Source organism: Colobus angolensis, unplaced genomic scaffold, assembly GCF_000951035.1.
Source record: "Colobus angolensis palliatus isolate OR3802 unplaced genomic scaffold, Cang.pa_1.0 Scaffold1, whole genome shotgun sequence".
Lineage (NCBI taxonomy): Eukaryota > Metazoa > Chordata > Mammalia > Primates > Cercopithecidae > Colobus > Colobus angolensis.
Window position 1 is genome coordinate 17,166,315 of NW_012110918.1, and position 26,529 is coordinate 17,192,843.

The 26,529-nt window shown below is 51.4% G+C and overlaps 1 protein-coding gene across 1 annotated transcript in view; it reads left to right on the top strand.

The window, feature by feature from the left end:
• Positions 1-26,529, top strand: part of RPTOR (regulatory associated protein of MTOR, complex 1) — a 400,798-nt gene that overhangs the window by 285,676 nt on the left and 88,593 nt on the right. The window contains exons 14-16 of the mRNA XM_011933231.1: positions 5,772-5,873; positions 10,180-10,263; positions 12,458-12,568. Coding sequence (XP_011788621.1) covers positions 5,772-5,873; positions 10,180-10,263; positions 12,458-12,568 — 297 coding nt within the window. The remainder of the gene's footprint in view (positions 1-5,771; positions 5,874-10,179; positions 10,264-12,457; positions 12,569-26,529) is intronic.

The window sequence follows — 26,529 nt, forward strand, 5'->3', positions numbered from 1 at the left end:
CTCACTGCACCGCAGCTCACACCGCACCGCAGCTCATACAGCACTGCAGCTCACTCTCACTGCACCACAGCTCACACTCACCGCACCACAACTCACTCTCACCGCACCGCAGCTCATACAGCACCGCAGCTCACATGGCAACACAGCTCACACTCACAACACTGCAGCTCACTCTCAGTGCACTGCAGCTCACACGGCACTGCAGCTCACATTCACTGCATCACAGCTCACACACTGCACCACAGCTCACTCTCATGGCACCGCAGCTGACTCTCATGGCACCACAGTTCACACTGCACTGCAGCTCACACGGCACTGCAGCTCACCCTCACTGCACCACAGCTCACATAGCACCACAGCTCACATAGCACCACAGCTCACTCTCACTGCACTGCAGTACACTCACTGCACCGTAGCTCACACAGCACTGCAGCTCACTCTTGCTCACTACACTGCAACTGTCACTGCACCACAGCTAACACGGCACCACAGCTCACACTGCACTGCAGCTCACTCTCACTGCACTGCAGTTCACACAGCACTGCAGCTCACATGGCACTGCAGCTCACACTCACGGCACTGCAGCTCACTCTCACAGCACCGTAGCACCACGGCTCACTCTCACTGCACTGCTGTTCTCATGGCACCCAGCTCACACTCACTGCACTGCAGCTCACTCTCATGGCACTGCAGCTCACACTGCACTGCAGCTCACATGGCACTGCAGCTTACACTCACTGCACCGCAGCTCGCTCTCACTGCACCACAGTTCACACAGCATCACAGCTCACACTCACTGCACCACAGCTCACACGACACCACAGCTCACACTCACTGCACCACAGCTCACACGACACCACAGCTCACACTCAACGACACTGAAGCTCAGTCTCACTGCACCACAGCTCACACTCACGGCACTGCAGCTCACACACCGCAGCTCACACTCACCACACTGCAACTCACTCTCACTACGCCGCAGCTCACACTCACTGCGAGGTGGACACCATTGGGTGTCCCAACATTCATGTGTCCCTTCTAAGGCCACTGGGCGTTTTCAGTTTTCAGTCCTCACTAACAGTGCTGGCTAGAGCCAGACTGTCACATCAGAGCCTGAGACAAAAGGAAATTCTGTGATATTGGTCCTCCCTTTGAAATGTTGGTATCTTGTTCAGTATGGATTTTTGCATTAATTTGTATCTTTGTAAATATTGCACTGAAATATCATTTGTCTTGATTACTGATTTGTTTTTCTGGTACCTCACCTGCTGGCGCCAATTTTGTGCCTGAGGCCAAGGCCTCCCCTTCCTGGCTGTCCTCCCGTTCAGGGGTTGCTCCCTCCTGCACGTTTCTCGGAGTGATCCTTCGGGGTCCCAGGATTTGCCCACATTCAGCTTCAGCAGATGCTGCCAGAGCGCTCTGCGAAGTGGCTGAGTCAGTTTACACTCCTGCCTGCAGCATTCGAGAGTTTTAGCTGCTATTTATTTATTTGGCTGTTATGGTTCAGTATGAAAAGGCATTTCCTTAAGAACTAATCGTGTATTTCCCTGATGGTTAAGCGAGCATTGTTTCATATTTTTATTGGCTATTGGAATATCTTCTTTTGTAAATCGTGTGACTTTTGGCCGTTTTTCTTGCGTGTTCCCTGTCACCGGTCCGTAGTGGTTCTGTGTCGATTCCAGACACAGATCATTTGTCACGTGTCACAGATAACTTGTTTGCTCTGTGGAGTTTCACCTTTTAAACGTTTTTTCTTGATGAACAGAATGTCCTTATTTTAACAAAATCGAATTAGTCAAATTTTTGTCCTTTATGGTTTGGGCTTTTGGTGTCCTGTGTTATGAAACCGTTACTTCCCCTGCGATGAGCATTCTGAGCAGACGCTACGCTCTTGGAGCTAGCAGCCTGCGTGTTTCCCTTCACGTCTGGACCTGTATCTGCTCACAGTTCACGCCCCCCGTGAGTGCTTGGCTTACTGGTGGGGTTTGCACTGAGGTCTGTGTCCGCGTGGCTGCCTCTGTTCCCTCATTTGCACCGAGGACTCTGTCCGCGTGGCTGCCTCTGTTCCCTCATTTGTCCCTTTGCTCACTCATTCCTTGCACCAGGACCACGCAGTTGTAATGACAAGCTCTACATGACAGTTTCTAAGCTGGTAGACTAAGTCCCACAACTTCGTTTTTTTCCTGAGGTTGCCTCAGTTACTTTTGGTCCTTTGCATTTCCATGTGAATTTTACAATCAGTGTGTTAATTTCTGCAAAGAACCTGCGGGATTTTCATTGAGATTACAATTAATCTACAGATTGATTTGGGAGAAGTCACCACCTCTATAATATGGAGCCTTCTCCTCCCTCAACGTGGTTGTAAATGGTATCGTTTAAAATTTCACTTTCTGATTTTTCTCTATTAACAGTGACGTAGAACCCTACCAAGATTGAGGTTTTTCAGAGGCTGAGGCGGGAGAATTGCTTGAACCCAGGGGTAGAGGTTGCAGTGAGCCAAGATCGTGCCACTGCACTCCAGCCTGGGCAACAGAGTGAGACTCTGTCTCAAAAAAAAAAAAAATGCTTTACTGGGATAGGAGGAGAAGCCAGAATGATTCCCCTGCAGTAGAAAGCTTGGGCTAATTGACTTTCTTGGGGGTATTAAAGGGAACCCTTCTGCAAACTGAGCAGCCGTACAGGGGGTTAGACTGTCCCTACAGAGCCGTACAGAGGGGCAGAATGTCCCCTCGGCAGTGAACTGTTACCCTCTTTAAGCAGCAAGCTCATTGTAAGTGGCAAATGGATTGTGCCACTGTCGGGACGGAGAGCAGCCGTCTCAGAGTGTCTGGATGGCGAGAAAGGCGGCAGGTATGCTCATGCCACTGTCGGGACGGAGAGCAGCCGTCTCAGAGTGTCTGGATGGCGAGAAAGGCGGCAGGTATGCTCATGCCACTGTCGGGACGGAGAGCAGCCGTCTCAGAGTGTCTGGATGGCGAGAAAGGCGGCAGGGATGCTCATGCCACTGTCGGGACGGAGAGCAGCCGTCTCAGAGTGTCTGGATGGCGAGAAAGGCGGCAGGGATGCTCAGGTTGATGGTAGCAGGAGTCCAGCCGGATGGGCTCCACTGAGGTGCGACTCAGAGGCTCTCAGCCTCTCAGCCGGCCTTCCCATTTTCGGTCTGCTGCCCCTGTTTTTAGAATATGCCAAACTGCCTGGCACACAGGCTGACAACAGAGCAAAACTCCTGGCATCAGAATCGCCCTGGGAGAGCCAGGTGTGTGGTTGTGGCCAGGCAACCCAGACACTCAGCCCAGCGGGACCTGTGAGCTCTCCGTCCTGCTGAATGAGCTCCGCTCCCCTGCACACGGGGCCAGCTCAGGAGCTCTTCATGGGGTAGAGGAAATCTCAGAGATTTGGCCCAAAACATCAGTCCTGTGAATCGTGGGTGGAGACACGGGCCGCTCTCGACATGTTTTCCGGAACATCATATAAAGTGCCGGCCACTCTTCCGCGGGCGGTTGCTCTAATTTGTCAGCCTCCCCTTGGCGTTAGGGAGCTGCACGGGCCTCACCGCACACCCGCCGGGCAAAGGTGTGCTTTTCCTTTCTTGTCAGTTTGAAGAGTCAGGAATTTTTCTCTTTCTGCATGGAGTGGTGACTCCAGCAGTGAGGAAGATGTGAAAATCCATCAGGCAAAGCTAATGCGAAAGAAAGAAAGAAGAGGTGTAATTATCTGAATTACCTGACTTCCATTCACAGACTCAAGCCTTCTGTAACTCAGGAGAACGACGTTCTCACGGGATGTGGAGGAGGGGGTACCTAACGAGATTTTTTTTAACCGATTTATGAATAATTCGCACTTGAAAACAGGAAAATCACTTTGGGGGCTCCATGCCAACTCCACAGGTTGCCCTCCAGTTGTGATTAAGTTTCTGTAAGCTGGCTGCACAGGAGCACAGATTCCTACGTAGCGAACGTTGTCGGCTGACTTTTGAAGTGGGGCCGGGGGACTCTGCCCGCCAGGCTCCTCTGTGGAGGCTGCCAAAAGCGCTCCTGGACTTGGGCTCACGGAGGCACCCTGCCCTGCTCCTGGCGTTCACCTGTCCGCGTGTGTCCACATTCACTGGCACCCAGGGGCACAGCCGGCCCTGGCCAGATGAGCGGAGGGAGGGTTCCTCCCGACCTCCTCTCGCAGGGACACGCACCTCTAACTGTGGCCACCCACCTTCCCCCTGAGCAAAATCAAACAACATAGGGAAGAGAGGATGGGAGAGAGAGGCTGGTAGTTGGGTTGGTTTTTTTGTATTGTTTTTGTTTTTTTAATTCTTTGTGTCTGGGGCTTGGGGAAGGCAGAGCTGTGTGTTAAGTGGAAGTGACTCTCCGTGGAGGGAATCAGGCCGGACTGCTCTGGCCTGGCCGCTCAGTTCCCAGACCTTCCGACGGCAGCCTCCCCTGCGGCCTTCGCACTCTCCAGCCGCGGGCCCAGCAACCCTGCTGCCCACCTGCTCCACGGCACCAAGCAAATCCTCCTCCACTCTGTGCCTGCACGCACATGGCTGGGCTAACCGGGAGCCCAGGCCCACCTGGCGTGGCCCACAGAGAGCTCGTGTCACCCCCTCGTGGGGCCCTGCTGCTGCCTGACATTCTGACCCCCCGCATTTTTTTGGTCTCCCTCACCTGCATGCCTCCCCTGTCCAGCTGCAACCGCTTCTCCCACCCTCACTCCAGAGAGCACCCTCATTTCCCGTTTCGCTGAGGAAACAAGCAGCAGTCGCGCGAGCGCCTCTGCCGGGCCCTCCCACCTTCCCCCAGCTTCTCTGCATCTGGGTCCCCTTGCTTTGCCCCTGCCTGGTTCCCCTGGGGAGTGGCCCTGCTCTGCCAGCCCAGCCTGTGCATCCGTCCTGTCCCCCAGCCAGCCCACGAAGCCCTCCGGCAGCCTCTCCCCACCCTCCGTGCCCCAGCTGGGTCTTTCTCACCAGCGGCCTGTGCCCATTACTCCACATCTACAGAAAGCATTTCCTGACCGTACGTCCCTCTCCAGCCACTACCTGTCTCTCTTCTTCCCCTTTGCACCCAAAACCGAATTCACCCCGTCTCAAACCCACTCTGGCTACGCTTTTGCCCAACTCCAGAGCGTTCTCACTGCTGATCCAGGGCCCAGTCAGCTCTCCTCCCCATCTCGCCTGGCCCAGGGCTGGTTTGTGGCTCTGCCCTGGACATTGCTCCCTGGCATCCAGACCTTTGAGCTCTGCTTTCCCTCCACGGCTGGGCTCTCACCGGCCCCTCTGCGGCCCCAGCTCGTCTCCTTGGTCTCCATAGCAGAGGCTCCGTCCTGGGCCCCTTTCCTTTCTCACTTAACTTAAAAAAGATTCACACGCCATGATTCCCGAGCGTGTCCCCAGCCAGACCTGCCTGCTGATCCACGTGCTCGTGGGGTCCTCTGCCCCGGGGTCTTCACTCCCCTGTCCAGCCACTGTCGTGAGCACCACGTGTCCACAGCTGGTTCCCAGCACGCTCCTCTTGCAGCCGCAGCTCGGTGCCCCGGCCAAACCTTGGAGTCATCCTCAGCTGCTCCCTTCTCCTGCCTGTCTCTGGTCCCTTTGCACACCCCGCAGACTCTCCCTCTGTGGCGTGCCCAGAGCGCCCGCTTCTCAGATGCCCGGCATCCTCACAGCCCTGCAGGGTGGGCCCTTCATGAAGGTTTGGATGCTTGGCAGGTGGCAGGGGTGGGCAAGACCAGGCCGTCTGGGAACGTGGCCCTAACGAGCACCTTCTCTGCTTGCCCTGCAGCACAGCCCGTTCTTCGCCGAGCAGCTGACCGCTTTCCAGGTGTGGCTCACCATGGGCGTGGAGAACCGGAACCCACCGGAACAGCTGCCCATCGTCCTGCAGGTGAGTTTCTTCAGACCGGGCCAGACTGCTGAGGTCCCACAGGAAGGAAACCAGATGCCTGCACAGCCCCCAGGAGTGCCTTCTCTCTCACTGAGCCCTGTGGGTCGGTGACATCCTAGCCCCTCTGCCCCGAAGATGATGGCACATGGGTAAGGTGGCATTTGGGTGAACAGATCACACAGATCCAATCAGGAGTCACTAGGCTGGTCGTACATTCATTCTTGAAGGGTTTCCTCTAAAGCCATTGATTTCACTCCTCCACCCTCAGTTAAGTGTAACTTTGGGACTGGGGAGTCGTCAGCCAGCCCACCATCCCCCTCTCCCCTGGCTACCATTTCCACTTTCGGAATTGCTGAGATTCTGCTACAGATGGGCTTCGCTTCAGAGCGGGCTCTCAACACCACTGCCTCCTTCTCTTGGAAAGGACAGGAGCTGGCAGTGAATCCTGGGAGAGGAGGGAGGAGGCTCCCTGAGCAGATGCTGACCGGTGGGAGTGGGTGGAGCAGGCTTTGTAGCCCAGCCCCGTAGGTTATGTCCTGAAGCTCACAGACCCAGAAGCCGGCAGCCCTTCCCTTACATGGGGCTGTCACGGCTGCTATAACAAATAGGCCCTTTCGGGGCATGCCCTTCAGATGCCAGTGCCCACAGGGCCTGTGTTGTGTCAGTGCCGTTCACATGCAGACCGTGACCGGTTTATGGGTTGGGAGGTCAGCGTGGTGGGTCCTGCTGGCTGGTTTTTGGTCACAGACAGGTTGGGAGGCCACGGAAATTGAAGAGTTCGTCACAGGTAGTGAAGTTAGAAAGATTCCACAGAACTTTTGTTTCAGTGAATGTGTGTTTGTGGGGAGGTGTGTGGGCTGGGTCAGAGTCAAAGGAGTTTAAAATCCACTGGTCAGTGTAGATATCAAGGTCTAAGAACTCACTTTAAAAGCTGGAAAAGTGTTTTTGTGATTGGCATGGTGTGGTTGGACTTTGGCGAGAAGCTGTGCGTGGCCGTGCACAGGGGCTGCCCAGCAGCAGGCAGGGAATGAGCAGGCCCTGCCCTTTTTGGTTTAAAGCTGAGTGGTCCCCACACACAGGAAGAGCCCCACCTCTGGTACGGTGCCGAGTTCTGACAGTCGGCAGAGTGGGGTCCTCGTCTTCCCAGAAAGCAGATTGGGTGGCGGTGCCTCTGTGGAGAGGGCTGTGAGTGGCGCCCCCCACCTGCCCTGCTTCCTTCCAAAGGTCACACCTTCTGGTTAGGGCCGCTCACCACACTGACGGACAGCACACCCATCTTCACTAGACCAGGTGTTCATCCCGCCTCTGAGAGATCATTTAAAAAACTGGGGCCAGTTTATCTCCATCACAGCCGTGGCCTCAGCAGCCTTCCCTTCCGCCGTCCAGTCTGAGCTGCCGCAGTGGCAGCCAGCGTCGCAGGCGCGCTGTAGGACTGAGGCTTCACCTCATTCCGGACTTGGCCCCAGGAATCTCAGCCAGCGAAAGAGAAGTTGGAAGAAGGAACAGTGCACGTGGATGTGCTGAAGACGTTACCGCCAGCCTGTCCTCGCTGGCATTGTCTCAGGAGGGCAGCAAAGAACGAGTGTGCCAGCCGGCTGCCCTGGTGTCATGGCCCCGGCTCCTCGGTAGGCCAAGGCTGGGGAGGATCACTTGAGCCCAGGAGTTCAAGACTAGCCTGGGCAACATAGGGTGACTCCATCTCTACGAAATAAAACAACATTGTACCACATTTCACAGTATGTATTTCAGCTGCCGTTGCTACATTATGACGGCTGCTTTTTGGACATTGTAAAAAGGATATAGACATTATTACTGTTCCTCCTGTATGTACCTAGATTCATTGAAGACTCCTGAGATTGTAGAGTGAGGTGTAAACAAATAAACTGGCTCATGTTCAAAACCAAGAACAGGCAGTGATAGCAGCAACACAACCAAACATTTGACAGAAGCCTGCGTTTTCCCTTCCCGTGAGTGCAGGAAGGTGGCTGGCTGTGTGGGCCATGGATGACCGGTGGTAGTCGCACCATGGGTTGCCCGTGCTGGGCCCCACAGTTCCTGTTGGTCACCTGGGTCACCAAGATGTCCCTCAGAAGACACTGGCTCTCCTACTGACCTTCCTACTATTTGAACAGTGTGATGGAGTAAAGTTGGCCCTCTCCAAAGCAGGGCCCGATGCCAAGCACGTTTAATCCAGTTTTTTGGGGTCTGGCAAATAATCTTTTTGTAAATGGCCTTCTGTTGATTTCTTTCAATGTTCCCTTGGCCACCCACACTCGCTGAAGGAAAGAGAAGACCTGCTGGAGACAGCTTTCTGATGGTGACGTACGTGAAGACAGCCCCGGTCGGAGCGTGGGGCATTTCCCGCATGGTTTTCCAGCAAGTGTGAGCAGCAGGTTCCTCCTCCTTCTGGAGGGTCTATCTCCTGGCTGTGCCCAGCCAGGATCAATGGGCGGACCTACATTTAACAAGAAAGTAGGGAAAGATGAAGTGTAATGGGGTATCGGCCTCATTTGACGTATCCCCCGGGGCTGGCTTGTTTCTCATTAACTCGGCTCACTTCCCTGCTCTTTCTCTTAAGAGCCTTTATTTTTGCCGGAGTCTGGAACCCTGTAATCCTTAAGTTATTTTCTAGTGCCTTGGCAAGTCAGAAAACATTACTAAAGGGAAAGGGAATTTTCCTACACACTTCCTGGTTTTCCGAATCCCTGCCACTTCATCCCTGAGCCAGAGGCAGTGGCGGGCGACCCTCCAGGGTCACGCACGGTGTCTCATCAGGCCCAGCTGAGTCACAGCCCTTCCTGTAAATGTGAGTGTGGAACAGGCCTTTCCTGCTTTCCAGCCTCAGGATCCTCTCTGCCTTTTAAAAATAGAAATCAACAGAGGAACCAGAAGGGAAGATACAGTGTTTAAAACAACTGCTGTTTTGCCCACGCCCTTGATTGATGGTGTCTGTTGGACGCCATCTTCTCACGAGGAGCTCTGGGCTCTCACGGCCTGTGGGGTGCGTCTGCCCTCTGTCTGCAGTGGCTCGCCTGGAACTCATTGCTTTGTGCACCCCCACAGGTGGCTCAGGAAGCCCAGGCAGGGGAATGGAGAGCACCTAGGTTACGGAAGAGAGGAGAGAAAGTGACTTTCCTTCTTTCTTTTTCAGGAAAAAGGTGATGGTGATATTTACGTGTTCATTTATTTGCTTGGTCCTTTTTCTGTTAAATAGATCCAGGGGATACGGGTGCAGGTTTCTTGTATGCGCGCACCGCGTAGTGGTGAAGTCTAGGCTTTGTGTGAACCCCGCTACCCACGTAGTGGACAGTGTACCCCATAGGTAATTTCTCAGCCCCTCACACCCTTTGGAGTCTCCAGTGCCTGTTATTCCACCTGTGTGTCCCTGTGGGCCCGTCGTTTAGCTCCCACTCACTTCTGCGTGAGAACATGCAGCGTTGGTTTTCTGTTTCTGAGTTCTTCCACTGTATTGCCTGTAATCCCAACACTTTGGGAGGCTGAAGTGGGAGGACTGCTTGAGCCAGAAGTTCAAGACCTGCATGGGCAATGTAGTGAGACCCCCATCTCTATAAAAAATACAAAAATTAGCCAGGCATGGTGGCACCTACCTGTGGTCCTAGCTACTCAGGGGTGAAGTGGGAGGATCACTCGAGCCCAGGAGGTTGAGGCCGCAGTGGGTCATGATCTGGCGTCTGTACTCTAGCCTGGGCCATGGAGCAAGACCCTATGTCAAAAATAAATAACTAAAACATTTTAAAAGTAGGAACATTTTGATGATAATTTAAATATCTATCAGTGGGGAAGTTGTTTAAAAGAATTGTGTACGTTTGTGTAATGGAAGTACTGTGCTAGCATTGGGAATGATATGGTCAGTACATACCTAGTGATATGAACAATGTGCACGGTGCATTATTTAGTTGAAGGAGCTGAGAAATATAATCACATATTATCTAATCCAGAATCAGTAAGAGAAGTGTAGACATAGACAACAATGTCTGGGTTCATATACCAAAATGTCACCAGCGAGTTAGCTTTTTAAATGCAATTAAAACATGTTTGTTCTAATATTTTCTACATTGAGCGTGTTTTATCTGTGTAATAAAGGAATAAAGCATGTGTTCTTCACCTGTCTAAAAGCATGAACTTGTAAGGAAAGGAGCACCAGCTCTAGGTAACTGTGACTGAAGCAGCAGACAGATCTGAACTGTGGTCAGACCGCTCCAAAGCTGGCAGCTCCTGCAGCAGCGTTTCGGGGCTGCACACCAGTATGGTTTGCAGTGATACCATTTTCTTCTTGTTCTTCCAGGTGCTGTTAAGCCAAGTGCACCGGCTGAGAGCATTGGACTTGCTTGGAAGATTTTTGGACCTGGGTCCCTGGGCAGTGAGCCTGGTGCGTGCCTTCCTCATTAACCTGGGGGCTGAGGGAGGTGGGACGGAAATCAGGCTCCGTGTTTCAGTCTGTGCATGTATTTCATGATCCAGAGCCACCTCCAGCCCTGAGACCCAGGGCGAGTGTGTCCACCGTGGTGGTGTCCTGTCGATCCTCAGGCCCTCAAGGAGCCCACTCTGTACCCGTGCAGCCTGCAGTGCTGCCTGGCGTTTGGGGTTCTGGGGTTGTCGCCCCTCTGTACGTCCGATGTTAGACATAGGAGTGAGCGTGTTGGCTGGTCACCTTTTCCTGAGCGGCCGCCCAGCGCTGGGGAGGAGCAGGGCACCCCTGAGCCTGACGCAGCGCCCGCCGCGTGCTGCTGCTTCCCCCAGGAGGAGTCTGGATCCTCAGCACTGTCTGCTCGCCGTCATGGCAGGCACAATTCGAAAACGCTCTTCTGGTTCCTCATCCCATAGCAGAGTAGTGATGGCCACTGAAAAAAAAAGCCTGGCAGAGGCAGGATCAAGAGGCGACACACGTTTAACAAATAACTCACAGGGAAAGTTAAAGGAGGCTGAGAGGGAACTGCAGAGTCAAGGAAACTCGAGAGACCTACGGCCAGTTGCCGTGTACAGTAAACCTTACTTAGTTCTGTTGAAGTTCCAAAAATGAATTCTCATAAAACAATCAGAAATTTTACAGGAGCTGGATTTATATGTTATTCAAGAATCACTGTTCATTTTTCTTGGGTGTGGTAATGGTACTGGATCGTGTTTTTATAAAAGAGACCTAATGTTTTGGAGATAGACACTAAATATTCACCAGTGAAATCACATGACATCTGAGCCTTAACTTACTGTGTCTGGGAGCGGCGCGGCGGGGCGGTGGGTGCGGAGCCGCTGTCACGGAAGCTGGGTGGTGAGTACCTGGGGTCTGGTGTATTCATTTGCATCATATAATGTTGACAAAGAGTGGTAATTGATAGTCCAGCACCGAAGGAGGAGAGAAAACATCCAAAACTAGGAAAAATCATTCAGCACTCACCACTGGGCCATTTTCACTCCAGGTGCCTGAGGCCACAAATAGCTTGTAACAGAGTTGGGGCCTGAGTCATCGGAGGAGGCTGGCGTGACTCGGTCACTGTGTGTGTGTGGTGGTGTCACTCAGCCATCCTGGAGAGGCCTGCGTGGTATTGCTGGCACTCTCAGAAGACAGGAAGCATGTATTCATAACATTTTAGAAAGAGGTTCATGTTTAAGATTAATATTTTAAAACCAGTTTCTTCCCTTTAAAGAATTAGGCTTCTGCTCATTGGAAATTTTGCTAACACATGAACCAAGGCTGGATACATGAGGTATTTTCACAGGTACAGATTTTGCCTCTCAGGTGAGGGCCCACGCACCTGAACCAGAGAAACTGCTCTTTCCTTATTAAATGTGGCCTTTCATGGGGAAGGAACCCAGGCCTGGGTCCCAGCACCACTTCCTGTCTTGGTTGTAGGGGACCTCACTTATTGGAAAGGGATACCTTTGGAATATCTGTGAAATTCTAGCAACTTTGAGATAAGGACGCAGCAGAAACCCCTGACTGTCGAGTGCAGCCATACTTTGCCAGGCATCCTCCACGCTGCAATGCCCTCCACGCTGTCCCTCCCCTGCCTCTGTGGGCAGAGTCCCCTGAGAATGACACGCGGCCAGAACCGGGCGCCAGCGAGCCCCTGGGCGACCCCTGCTCCTCCCTGCCTTTCCCAGGGCAGGCATCTTTATCCCAAGGTGTATCTGAAGCTCTGATGTGAGTGTTGAGCGAGCTGGCCACGCCGTCACGGAGAGGTGGCCGTGGCTCGTATGTGAACAGCACAGTGAAGGCGCCTGATGCCGTGCTGCTGAGAGCGGACGGGGCCACCGAGGGCAGGCGAGGGCCCCAGGCGCAAGCAGCCTGCGCCTCCGCAAGGAAAAGCTGCCGCCCGATTAATTCCAGTCTCCTGACACCAGTCAAGGCTAGCAGTCCGTGGCAGCTTCTAGGAATAAATCGGAGATGAATAATCTGGAGGAAGCCCCTCTTTATTTTAAGTGAGGCCCATTCATTCCTGTTGCGTTTCCCATATGTGCTGAAGATAACACTGCAGCTGGTCCCGCGTGGCACCCCTGCTGCTGCCCGTTCCCTCGCTGCGGCACAGGCAGAGCCCTGGCGCGCTGACGCCCTCCCTCTCCCCCAGGCCTTGTCTGTCGGCATCTTCCCCTACGTGCTGAAGCTGCTCCAGAGCTCGGCCCGAGAGCTGCGGCCACTTCTCGTTTTCATCTGGGCCAAGATCCTCGCAGTGGACAGCGTGAGTACCCCCGCCCTCCTCCCCAGGGTGATGTGAACCCAGCGGCCCTTCTGGGAATGCCGAGCCCTGTGCTTCCGGCCTGCCCTTTCTCCAGCCTCGCTCCTGCTCCAGGCGCCGCAGCCCTTCCCTTCCTCTCTTCTGGGGTAAAGTGGGACATGCCCCACCTCGGCAGCCACCTCTGGGTCATGGGGGCTGTCACCTACCTGTCCTGTCCCTGGCCTTCCCCCGGTGCCCTGTGCTCAGTTTGCCCGCCCCCCACCGTCCTGTCGCTGGCCTTCCCTTGGTACCCTGCACTTGGTCCCTCCACCTGTCCTGTCGCTGTCTTTTCCCTGGTGCCCTGTGCTCAGTTTTTCCCCTCCGCCTGTCCTGTCCCTGGCCTTCCCCCGGTGCCTTATGCTCTGTCCCCCACCCCGGCCTGTCCTGTCCCTGGCCTTCCCCTGGTGCCCTGTGCTCAGTTCCCCCCCACCCCCCGCCCACCATTCTGTCCCTGGCTTTCCCCTGGTGCCCTGTGCTGTGCCCCCTGGCCTGGCCTGTCCCTGGCCTTCACCTGGTGCCCTGCACTCTGTCCCCCTCACCTGTCCTGTCCCTGGCCTTCTCCTGGTGCCCTGTGCTCTGTCCCCCACACCTGTCCTGTCCTTGGCCTTCCCCTGGTACCTTGTGCTCTGTCCCCCCCCGTCCTGTCCTGTCCCTGGCCTTCCCCTGGTGCCCTGCGCTCTGTCCCCCCCGTCCTGTCCCGGCCTTCCCCTGGTGCCCTGTGCTCTGTCCCCCCCTGTCCTGTCCTGTCCCCAGCCTTCCCCTGGTGCCCTGCGCTCTGTCCCCCCCATCCTGTCCTGTCCCTGGCCTTCCCCTGGTGCCCTGCACTCTGTCCCCCCCCGTCCTGTCCCCAGCCTTCCCCTGGTGCCCTGCGCTCTGTCCCCCTGCCTGTGTCTGACCCCCCATAAGGCTGCCCCCGTGCTCCTGACGCTGGCTGGAAACAGCCCCACCACGGCAGTGAACTTGGCCTCTGCCTCACCCAGGCCCCGCATCGGCCCCTCCTGTGCCCACCATTGCATTTCTCCCCCTCCTCAACCCTGAACAGGTGGTCTGGGCCAGGCCCCGAGGTGTCAGGGGCCACCCCGTTACATGGGGCTGCCCGGCTCTGCCCTCTTTGATGGGCATCAGCCCTGGCCCTGCAGACACGTGTTCACCCCTCAATCATCTAGGCCAGGGACCCATATTTAGCTATGGTAAGAGAGACACAAGGTCAGCTGTCCCTGTCCCCAGTGGCTCATGCTTGCGTGCAGGCGAGGGTTGCAGGTGACACCAGCCCTGTTGTGAGGCGGGGTCACCTCCTGCAGGAGCTACCAGCAAGATGGGTCAGAGGAGTGGGGCTGAGAAGTCCTGTCCTGTGGGCGGGACCCGGCCTATGCTGAACTGGAAATGCCAGGAAGGGCCTTGAGAGGGTGGATGTCGGGCAGGGGTCCAAACGTGGAGGCGGCAGGGCCGGTTGGGAAGACGTTTAGAGGAGGGCAGGCTGCTCCGCACTCCGTGTGGCCTGTGTGCAGGGACATGCAGGGAGGCCCCATCCAGGCAGAGGGTACGCGGTTCCAGGGAGACACAGTGGAACTTCATTTAGCAGATGGGGGATTATTACAGATTTTGGAACAAAGACATCAGAAGAATGAAGCTGTGGTTGATAAACATTGCCTGGCCTGGGAGTCAAGTGGATTGTAGGGCAACACGGGGCGGGGGCATTTTCCTCCAGGAGCGTGGGCGGAGGAGGCCGGGCTGCAGGGCCAGGAGGGCGGCAGAGAGGGCGGTGGCACCAAGCCTAGGTGGGGAGAGGCGACTCGGGCTGGAGCCTCTGTGGCCGGCGGGGGCTCAGGAAGCCTTCCAGAGACAACTGGTCAGGAGCCCTGTGCAGCCTGGGAGCAGGACTGGCCCGAGGCCAAGACTGGGGGACCTTGTCCACCCAGTGGTGATGGCAGGCGAGACCCTCGAAGGAAAATGGGGCAGGCTCGGCTGCGGGAGAGCGCACGAAAGCTCCTCACGTGGCACAGTGGAGAGGAGAGCAGTACAGAGTGGTGCATGGGCTCTGGGAAGGGCTCATTTACAGAACATGAAGATTCTGGAACAAAGGGTGTGTGCTGGGAATGGAGTTGGGGGATATGTTGCCCTCTGCAGAGTTGTTGGGGGACAAAGGTGTCCCAAAGATGCCTTTGCCGTTAGCTGTCCATGTGCAGAGGGACGTGTGTGATACAGAGGTGGGGTCGGAGCCAGGCTGGCAGGGAGCCCCAGGAGGAAGCTAAGCCATTCTTGCTCTAGGGCCGCCGCCCTGGGTGAGGAGAGCAGGACCGAGGAGCCGGCATCAGGGCAAGGCTAGCTTTGCTCCCTGCTTGGTTTTGAAGCAAACCAACCCCAGCAGCTCATTGGAAGGCCTGTAAGAGCAGGTCCACGTTCCCCCCTGGACTTCAGCCAGCTGCTGGGTGCATGTGTGTGTCGGGGTGGTCATGTATACCGGCACTTGGGTGTGCATGTGTGTGTGGCACCCTGTCCGGCGGCTTTCATATGCAAAGTCTCTTAATTCCTACATCCCCTGTGAAGTCAGCATGAATTTGCATCCTATTTACTGGTGAGGTGCCGCCCACAGGAGGGAGCAGGGGCCACGTAGCTACCTTGCTGGGCCCCTGCCTGGGTCTGGAGCTCCTTGCCCACACAGGAAAAGCGAGGGTTTAGCAAAGTCACAGAGCAGTATGGGAGAATGCCAAGACCACCTTGGAGAGGCCATGGCTTGGAGCCGGGGAAGGCCACCCTTCCCTTTTCTGTGAGGCAGGTAAGGGGACAGTGGACGGAGCTTACAGCCCCCTGGGCTCCTGCTTGCCGCGGCAGCACTCCCTGGGCCAGATTCTATGAGCTCCTCCATCCAGTCACTGGCACTGAGACCCGGCCTCATCCTTAGCCCTGTTGGCCATGCTGCACCGGCCACCAGGACCTGCTGTGCTTGCTGGAGCTGCCACGTTGGGCTTTGTTCAGCCAAATTCACTGCCCCTGCTGTGCAGGCACTGGTAGACACCCCGAGCTGCACTGCACGCTCTCATCCATCAGCCCTGCACACCCTACCCAAGCCACTGCCGTGTCCCCCACCCACAGCCCCTGCTGACTCAGGTCCCCAGCTGTGCTGCCCACGGACCCCTGGGCCCCTGCTCAGCCCCTCTGCTCTCCGCACCCAGCCCTGACCATAGCCTCCCCACACCCCAAGTGCTCACCTAAGACTTTGGTGTGGCAACAAAAGCAGAGGAAGGGGGAGGCCGCCGCCGAAGCAGGGGAGTGGGGAGGCCGCCGCCGAAGCAGGGGAGGGGGGAGGCCGCCGCCGAAGCAGGGGAGTGGGGAGGCGGCAAGGGCTTCCACCTTGGAGGCGTGTGTCGATCCCACCCAGCAGCAGTGTTGACCTCTCGCTAGTTCCACTGATTCTTGTAGATTCCCTGGGATTTTCTGCTAGTTCGCTGGTTCTTGTAGATGCCCTAGGATTTTGTGTATATGCTCTCTCCGAGAAGCAGCCTCCGGCCCCTCTTCTAGCTCCGGGATCTCTCACTCTTTTTCTGGGCCGGGGGCACTGACCATGGCTCTGCCGGCACAGATCGGCTGCCATACTTGCCATCTCTGCTCCTGATTTCCTGAGCTGGATGCCAGGAGCTGCTTCTCCTCCTCTCAGCGCAGCTGAGGCTGACCTTGACCTCACTTCAACCTTGAACCCTCCTGGACCCAGTGCTCCGGACCTGGCTGTGACCAGGGAACACTCCCTAACGGTGACCAGAATACCATATGTTTCAGCAAAGTATTTTCCCTGCCACCCATTAAACTACAGATAAAGAATGACTGCTTTGAAAGATTGGCTAAAGCACTGGATTTAAGAGTTAAAAGTGTGAGTTTAATCCCATCACTGCATTTGCTCTGACAAGTCATTTTCACTTCCTTGGCCACGATTTGCCTCTATAAAACCATGGCAGTGATCCTTAGGCCGTCTGCCTCCAGCCACAGTTCCAGAGCTCAGAACCAGGATGTGGAAAACTGCTGTGTAAATGATAGAGGAACAGGACCAGGAAGGGGCACCACGTAAATCTCACATCTCTCCTGCCTGTCTCCGTTACACTAAAACCTTTTCTTACTAAACGGAAAGCTTGGCTTTGTGAGTCAGGAAGCGAGAGGTTTGGATCATTTCTATTTTACTCTTCTTCAGATTCATCGGAGAGTCACGTTATGTAAACAAAGGGTGTTTGGCAGGAAATCATTTTGAAACATGGTTTCTCTCCTACCCCAGTGTCTTCAGTCATCTACATGGACACACTTAGAAATGTCTTGGCACCTGGCCATGGATGAAGGACCATGTGTAGAGGCTCCCGGATGCACAAAATGGAGCCCAGGGGGAAGGGATGGAGGAGATGCCATCTGCATGCAGGGGTCTAGGATTATGGCTGCCTGAGCCTGCTCCCCATCCCTGCCCCAGCCCCTCCAGTGCTGCAGGAACGTGTCTAAGCCAACTTTGATTCTCAGACTTCGTGTTTTTAGTACCTTTTAGGACCTGGAAATTGATGATGTCTTTATTTTCAGTCTCGGGTGGCTCTTGGTGAAAGGGGACCGCCTTCATCGTGACGTTCTCGCTGCATCCACAGCTCATCGTCATGTTGCAGTGCAGGGCGTCTTGTTCAAAACTGGCTCTTGGTCCCGTTGATCTCCCAGGGCCTGTTACTTTCAAGTGCCCCAAATAGCAGAACGTGGCCGTGAGCACAGAGGCTGCAGCGTGCCTTCGTTTTACACCCTGCTCCAGGCAGATACCAGGGCCTCAGGTTTCATATTCATGATGCTGAAGGGGTTATCTGCTTGGTACTGCTTGGGGAGCTGTTCCCACAGCCAGCTGGGCATGCCCTTGCCTGCAGTGCTCTTGTAACTGCCTGCAGGCACCACAGGCCTTCCTGTGAATTAATTTCTTAACCAGCGTGTTGCACCTGCATATTTAAAAGCAATCATTCCACTGAGGAGCATTTTGAAGTGTTTCTGGTAGAAACTGAGCCTCATCTACCTCACCTGTCTCGCCCTTCCTTCCGTCATTACCCTGGCGATAACTCCTCAGAGATGAAGTTTCCCTGTGTTTTTGAGGGGTCGTTCCTCCACTCCCTTCCCCTCCCCACATCTGGCTATGGATGTTGCTGAGGGTGCTCCGGAGCTCCACCCCTACCCCCCATGATGTGTGCGCCCCGCACAATGTGTGCATGCCCCTCTGTGTTGCTGGTGGTCCTCCGGAGCTCCGCCCCCACATGACGTCTGTTCCGCCCCCTCCTTGTGTGCTGGTGGTCCTCGGGCGCTCCGCCCTGCATGATGAGTGCCTCCTGCAGCCCCCCGCGGTCCCTGTGACTCCTGGGGCTTGCCCTTGTGCAGATTGGGGTGCACATGGTGTACAGACAGGTCCACTTGTAAAGATCACAGAGCCTGCTCAGAGGTTCAGAGGTGCAGACAGAGGCCAGCCAGTCTCCCAGTGTTCTCAGCATCCCTTTGCTGCCGCCAGCCGGCCCTCAGGGCACACTTAAGAGTTTGAGAAGGATGCGAGCCCACTCAGGCTGGGCTCAGCAGATGGGCAAGCCTGAGACCCCCCTCATTTCTCAAGCACCTGGAGGGCACATCCTGTGTCCCATTATGCCAGAAGCTCTGAGGGATTCAGGGGGAGGCCTTAAAGAAGGTGGGCTCGGACAGAAGAAAAGATGGAAGAACACCGTGTGCCATGGGGGAGAGGTGTGTGCCGTTTGCGTGAGACAGAGCAGGGCACAGTGGGGACACTGATCTAACAGAGATGGCACCGCCCAGGACAAGGAGCACCAAGGGGAGCTCATGAAGAAACCCGTCTCTCCAGGATTCTCCCAGGACTCTGATCCCAGAGGGCCTCCCCCAGAATCACTCCCCATGCCGGGTTACACTGCGCTGCACACCACCAGCCGGAAATTACCAGGCAGGTAAAGAGAATCCGGAAAGTGTGACCCATCATGAAGAAAAGGAAACCAACCCATTAAAACCCACTCGGAACCGCTGCAGATGGTGTAATTAGCAGGTCGGGACATTAAAATATTGCAAGTCTATTCCACATACTCAAAAAGTTAAATCGAGACATGGAAAATATAAAAAGAACCCAACTTAAATTTCTAGAGATGAAAATGGCAATATGTGATGGGAAAAAATATACTTGTTGGCATTAACAACCAGTTAAGCATTGCAGGAAAAAGCAGTAAACGGTTAGGCACGGAGCTCACGTCTATAATCTCAGCACTTTTGGAGGCTGAGGCAGACAGACGACTCAAGTCCAGGATTTCAAGACCAGGCTGAGGAACATGGTGAAACCTTGACTCTACAAGAAAAAATACAAAAATCAGCCACGTATGGTGGCGCTCGCCTGTAGGCCCAGCCATTCAGAAGGCTGAGGCGGGAGAATCGCTTGAGCCCGGGAGGTCGAGGCTGCAAAGAGCCATGATTGTGCCACGGCACTTCAGCCTGGGGAACAGAGTGAGGCCCTGCCTCAGAGAAAGAAAGAAAATAGCAATAGAAACTAACAAAAATAAGCACGGTAAGAAAAGAAAAAAGAAAAATTTTAATTAAAGGAATATCATTCCATTGTGGGACAACTGCAAGTGACATAACATACTGTTTGGGGGTCCATAAAGGAGGCTGGGAGAAAAAGTATTTGAGGAAACAATAGCTAAAATGTTTTTGAATTTGATGAAAATTATAAACCCACAGATCCACAAAGCTTAGCAAACCCTAAGCCCAAGAAAACTACACGAAGCCTTATCAGAATCAAATTGCTTGGAAAACAGTGATAAATTCAAAAGTCTAAAGGCAGCCAGTAAAAAGCTAGTAAGGCGTAAAGGTGAGAATGACGGCAGGTTTCTTCTTGCAGATTTCCTACAGATGGAAAAGGCAGACAGCAGAACAGCATCTATAAAGCAGAGAAAGAGAAAAAACTGTCAACCTAGAATTGTATACCCACTGAAAATATATTTGCAAATGGAGGCAAAATAAAGGCTTTTGAAGATACACAAAAGATGAAAACTCATCCCCGGCAGACCCACACTGCAAGAAACGTAAAGTCCTTTAGGCTTGAGGAGAATTACTCTTCAGAGGGAAACACAGTTCTACACAAAGGAATTAAAAGCACCAGAAATGAGTACTATGTGGATAAATATGGGATTTCTTTCTTTTTATTTAAATCTTCTTTGAAAGATAATTTTTTTAGAAAAATAATAACAGTGTACTATGAATTTTTTTTCAATAAGCCTTTTGCACTCTTAATTTTTTTTCCTTAGGAGACAAGGTCTCATTCTGTTGCCCAGACCTGATCACAGCTCACTGTAAGCTCAGACTCCCTTGCTCAAGCCATCCTCCTGCCTCAGCCTCCCGAGTAGCCAGGATCACAGGCACAAGCCACGGCACCCCACAGAATGAATAACATTTGTAAGAGCAAAATGTGCGCTAATAGTAGCAAAAAGATGGGGAGGAGAGAGAATGAAGAAATACTGTTGTAAGATTCTTGGACTTTGTTTGAAGTGGTCTTCTATCACCTGCCTGAAGACGAACCGCAGTAGCCCAGAAACCCTAAAGCTGCCACTCAAATTTTAAAAAGAGTTACTGTTAATTAGCTGACAACATAGATGATATGAAATCATAAATATAGACAACACGAAAGGAAAAAGATAACCAGAGTAGATGCAACAAATAGAAAAAGGCGGGATGATGGATGGACACCTAGTCCTGCTCATACTGCGGAGTGGAGACTGAACCGTGCAATGAGAAGGCAGAGGCCGCCAGGTTGAAGAGCAAGAAAAAACCCTACAATGGCTACGAGCAATGTACTTTTGGCATAAAGACACGAGATTAAAGGTAAAAGGATGGGAAAATCTCTGCCATGAAGGCACTAAGCAGAGGAAGGCTGCAGGGCCTATGTTAACATCAGACAGAGGTTTGGGAACAGAGAATGTGGCTAGCAATAAAGACAGACATTTCATAATGCTACAGAAGTCCATTCATCATTCATCAAGAGAATGTCGCAGTCCTAAACGTCTGTTCACCTGATAACAGTTTCAGAATACATCCAACAAAACTGATGGAACTGCGAGGAGAAATAGATAAATCCGTCATTACATTTGGAGATTTCAGTGCTCCTTTCTCAGTAACAAGTAACAAGCCGAAGAGAAATCAGTAAGAATAGCAGAGACTTGAGCAGCACTCTCCAGCAGCTGAGCCCTGACGTTTCTAGAACACGCCACACAGCAGCCACAGAGTGCACAGAGCCTGTGCCAGGATAGGCCCGACCCTTGGCCAAATAAACCTCAACAAATGTAAAGAACTGAAGTCTTACAGGCGTGTTCTACAGCCACAGTGGAGTCCAACTCAAATCAGTGATAGGTAACAGGAATGTCTCTAAGCACTTAGAAACAGAAACTTCCAGATAAATAAATGATTTTCATTTTATTCCATAACATTGTAAGTAGATTATATTAATATATATATGCTCAATGCAAAATAGAACATAAGTATGTAATATTAAGCTACATAGATACTATAAATCACAAATCACAAAGATTTATATAAAATATTTATTACTATAAGTATGTATATATCATACATAATATAATGTACATATAATTATAAATAGTTACATTAAATAAATCCATTATATAAACATGTATATTAAGATGTACAATAAATAGGTTGAGAATACATGGACCCAGCTCTGAGCAGTGCTGGGAGGGGAATGTGTAGCAGCCGCTAGACGATGCATCGGAAAAGAGGGACGGTCTCCAACCCGAGACCTCGGCTTCCACCTTAAGAGAGGAGCATGAGTGGAGTAAACCCAAAGCCATTGGCCAAAGGAAATAATACAGATCAGATTGGAGATTAATATAAAAGAAAACAGTGAAACATCAAAATCTGTTGAACAAAACATATTTTTTAAAACAGATGAATAAAACTGTGAAACATCACCCTAACTAATAAGGAGACAAAGAAGACACAGATTCCAGCATCAGGAATGAGAGGTGACATCGTTAAAGATTCTGGGGATATCAAAAGGATGATAAGCAAATATCGTGAGCAATTTGATGGGAGAACATTTGATAACTTTGATTCCTTGCATGACACACACAACTCACTCGAGCTCGTTAACATGAATAGCACTCGACTTTTTTTTTTTTTTAGAGACTGGATCTCACGACATCACCCAGACTAGTTTCGAGCTTCTGGGCTCAAGCAATGCTTCCACCTTGGCCTCCCAAAGTGCTGGGATTACAGCCTGAGTCGCTGTGCCTGTCACTACAAATTCTGAAAACTTTTACTCCAAAGAAAACTACAGGTTCCAGCGACTCCGCCAGTGGATTTTACCAAACATTAAGGAAGGCATATTTGGATGACATCTCAGCACCTTCCCATATCATTCTGTGAGGCCAGCATTACCTGACACCGATGCTTAGACACACATTGCAAGAAAAGAAAACTACAGACCAGTATTCTCTTGAACATAGGTACAAAAATGCCAAATAGAATTTTTGCAAATTACATTCAATGCTATATAAAAACAATAAAACATAATCTAGTGGGATTTATTTCAGGAATGTAAACCTATTTAAGGATTGAAAAATCAATGAATGCCTCTTCAGATTATTAAAGAATTATTTTTAGAGAGAGAAAAGTCCATGTCATTTACCATATTAGAAAAAGATAAAAACCGTATTACCATCTCAAGAGATGCAAAGTATTTTAAAAAAATCTGAGATCCACTTCTGATTAAAAAAAAAAAAAAACTCCTTGCAAACTTCTGATAGAAGGGAACTTTGTTTACCTGACAAATAGCATCTCCAGAAATTTACAGCCAACACCATACAATGGTGAAAGACTGAATGCAAGGTCAAGCCATCTGTTCTTGTCACATCCCTCGACATTGTGCTGGAAGTTGTAGGTAGCAGAGTGAGTCAAGGGAGAAAAGGCATTCAGGTTCAAAAGGACGAAGTTTAACTGTGTTTTCCAACAGCATGATTGTCTGTGTGGAAAATCCGGTTTCATCTATTTTAAAACGCTACTAGAAAAAGTTTAGTAAGTTTACAGGTTATAAGATCAATATACAAAATTCGACGTATGTATATACACTAGCAATCAACAATTAGAAGCTGAAATTAAAATAGAGAACATTTACAGTACCACTAAAAAAAAGAAATACTTAGGAATACACTCTGACAAAAGGTAGGCAAGATCTGTACACCGAAACTGCAAACCATTGTGAAAAGAAATGAAGGAAGCCCTAAATAAATGAAGAGATCGTCCATTATCATGATTTCTGCTTCTGAGAGCCACATGGAAATACAAAGGACCTACAGTAGGCAAAACAACTTGGAAAAAGAAAAACACAGTTGAAGGACTAATACTACCTGATTCCAAGAGTGACTATAAATCCACAGTACTCAAGATCAGAAATAGCTTCAAATGAACAAACAGATAATGGAACAGGAAGAAAGTCAGGAAATAGACCCATACATATAAACGCCTGCCCTGTGATGACATGGAGAGAATGAAAAGGCAAGACACAGACTGGGAAAATATTGACAAATCGTTTTTCTGTTACAAGCCAGTGGCAAGAGTACAGAAAGAAACTGTCAAAACTCAATATGAAAACAAACACAAGCCGACAAAGAAAAGTGGGCAAACGTTTTGAGCAGACGCTTCACCAAAGAAGTACGAATGGCAGATAAGCACATGAAACAATGCTGAGTATCATTAGTCACCAGAGAAATGCAAACTGCACCCACAGTCATCTACCACTGCACACCAAGTAGATGCCTAAGAAGCTGATGCCCTCAAGTGTTGGCAAGGCCATGGAGGAACTGGAACCCTCGTATGCTGCCGAGGGCAGTGCAAAGCATGCACTACCACTTTGCAAAATTATTTCACAGTTTCTTATAAAGATTAGCACACACTCAGCATACAATCCAGCCATTCCATTCCTAGGTATTCCCCAAGAGAAATGGAAGCATGTCCACACACAGGCTTATACATGAATGTTCCTAACAGCTTTATTTATAATGGCATAAAATCTAGGGAAGAGCCTAAACGTACATTAACAAGTGGATGAATAAGCAAACTGCAATCTCTCCATGCAATGAAATCCTACTCAACAATAAAAAAGTATGAACCGATCTCAAAATACTTTGAGTGAGAGAGTATGGTTCCATTCATTTAAAACTCGAGAAAATGCAGACTGTAGTCACAGAAAGGAGATGAGCTGCTGCTCGGGACACGTGAGGGTGGGGGCACAGGGGGAGAAGAAGACGTCCGGGGAGCCAGACCCCACCTAGATTGTGGCGGTAGCTTCACAGGTGTAGACGTACGTCCAAAATGATCAGATTCTGTGCCACTCTCCAAAGTGCTGGGATTACAGGCATGAGCCACCACACCCACCTCCCCCGCTCTAGATTTTTAATTCAAGAAATGCCCCCAAAAATGTGGGGGGATTTATTCTCAAGCCTAGTGATGTGTATCAGCTAAGTGCTGTTCCTGGTTGGATCCTGGATCAAAAACCAGAGGCTCACAGAGGACGATTGTGAACAATGGGGAGGAGTTTGCCTCTGGACCGCGAGTCAGGTGGGAGAATCGGGAGGAGTTTGACTCTGGACCATGAGTCAGGCGGGAGGATCCGGAGGAGTTTGACTCTGGACTTCATGTCAGGCAGGAGGATCGAGAGGAGTTTGACTCTGGACCGCAAGTCAGGCGGGAGGACTGTGTGGCTGTCACATGTCTGGAGTGTGATCATGGCTTTGTGCTCATGGAAGCAAGCGTCCTTTTCCTTAGGAATATTTCTGGGCAAAGCGTCATGCTATCTGCGTGTTTCACACAGTGCAGAAAAACACAGGGGATGGGGGAGCAGAAAGCAAACATGGCAGAGTATTTTTTGAAATTGTCCTTAGGGTCATGTGACGGGACCAGAGCTGAAAGAGCAGCAGAACTTGGCGATGAGAAAGTCCAGGAGATGTGGCCACAGCTGTCCCCCGCTGGTCACACTTTGCAAGGATGGTGGCAATGGTTGTTTTAATAAGTTCCTCAAGGCTGCTGTTATCATTCGTCTATCTGCTAATTAGCAAGATTAGGAAGGGGAGAGTTAATTAAGGACTCTCGTAGGCAAGGTTCCAGTTAATTGAGGGTTTTTCGTAGGTAAAATTAGCACTCAATCCAGGCTGACCTTCTGAGTTACAGTTAATAAAGTTGTGTTTATGGTACCACTAGGGAACTCCAAGGGTGTAATGTCAGTGGATCTGGAAAGATACTCTGTGACGGTGTTCATGAAGTAAATCTGGATTGGGATATTCAAAGAGGCTTCCCCCTAGGAACAGGCTGCTGTGGTCCCCGGAAAGAACCCGCGCTATGAAGAAAAGGCATATGAGAGAGTCTTAGAATTTTGTTCCTGCAGCCCCCATGTCTGTGCCAGTTCTCCTTCCCGTGCTCAAATTCTCTCCTGTTTTCTCTGCAAAGTCATTTCACCACAGTTCATGTCTGCTGGCGTTGATAGCCTCTCCTCTTCCTGCTTCTCCACTTTTCCCCACTCCCAATTTCTCACGTACACACAAAACTCAGTTCAAAAAATGTGCAAGGTTAGCTTTCTCTGTCACCCAGCGATGACTCAGTCTCACCAAGTGGGCAAGAGAGTGCCATCTAGAGCGTGTGCCCCTGCTGGTCCCACAGCAGAAGGCAGTGCCCTGGCCAGGGCTAGTCTAGTTAGGACCTGAGCAAACGTTTTACCTCCTGTGCTGGGATTTTGTTTGCTTGTGTCCTGAACTCTTGTTCCTGTAGTTTCTATGTTAACACATGTTATTTTTTAGAACAGTTTTAGATTTACAGAAAACTTGAAAAGGTAGTAGAGTTCTCGTGTACCCTATGCCCAGTTTTCCCTATGGACATCTGTTAGTACAACACGTTTGTCACAGCGATCAAGGAACTTATGTTAATCAATTATCATTAACTGCAGTTGATACTCATCAGATTTTCTTGCTAATGTCCTTTTTCTGTCCCAGAATCCCACATGACATTGAGTCCTCGTGTCTTCTTGGGCTTTTCTTGGCCGTAACAGTTCCCCAGACTCCTTGTTTTTGATGAGCTTGACAGCTTTCAGGGGTACTAGTCAGGGATTTTGTAGACTGGCCCTCTGTTGTGATTTGCCCCGTTTTTTCTTTTTTTTTTTCTTTTGAGACAGAGTCTCGCTCTGTCACCCAGTCTGGAGTGTGGTGGCACGATCTCGGCTCACTGCAACCTTTGCCTCTTAGGTTCATGCCATTCTCCTGCCTCAGCCTGCTGAGTAGCTGGGATTACAGGCACGTGCCACCACGCCCAGCTAATTTTTTTGTATTTTGTTTAATAGAGATGGGGTTGCACCATGTTAGCCAGGATGATCTCGATCTCCTGACCGCATGAGCCACCACACCCGGCCATGCCCGATGTTTTTGTCCTGATTAGATTGGTGTTTGGAGAGGAAGACCCCAAAGGGGACTGCCCTTCTGGTCCCGTCATAACGAGGGTACGTGCTGTTGGAATGGCAGATCCCTGGTGGCGCTGGCCTGGGTCCCTGGCTGAGGTGGAGCTAACCCAGCTGAGGTCAGGCTTCCCCTCGGTGAAGCCACTGCTGCCCCTTCCGGAGCAGGCTGCTCTTTGGAAGGAAGTCACTTGGATGTGTTAGGCTTGTGTTATCTAAACTGCTTTATGTCTGTGGTTAAACTTACTCCTTCCTGCAGTTTCATTATCTTTTTAGGGTCTAAATATAGGTCTTTTAATTTCCTTTTGTTATTTATATAGGCTTATTTTTTAAGGCTTAGTCCTGGGGTGGTTTTATTTTGTTATGTTTTGTTTTGCATTTCTGGGAATTTTTAGTATTCCTTCTTTCAGTTTGCCCCTATTGAGCTAACCTT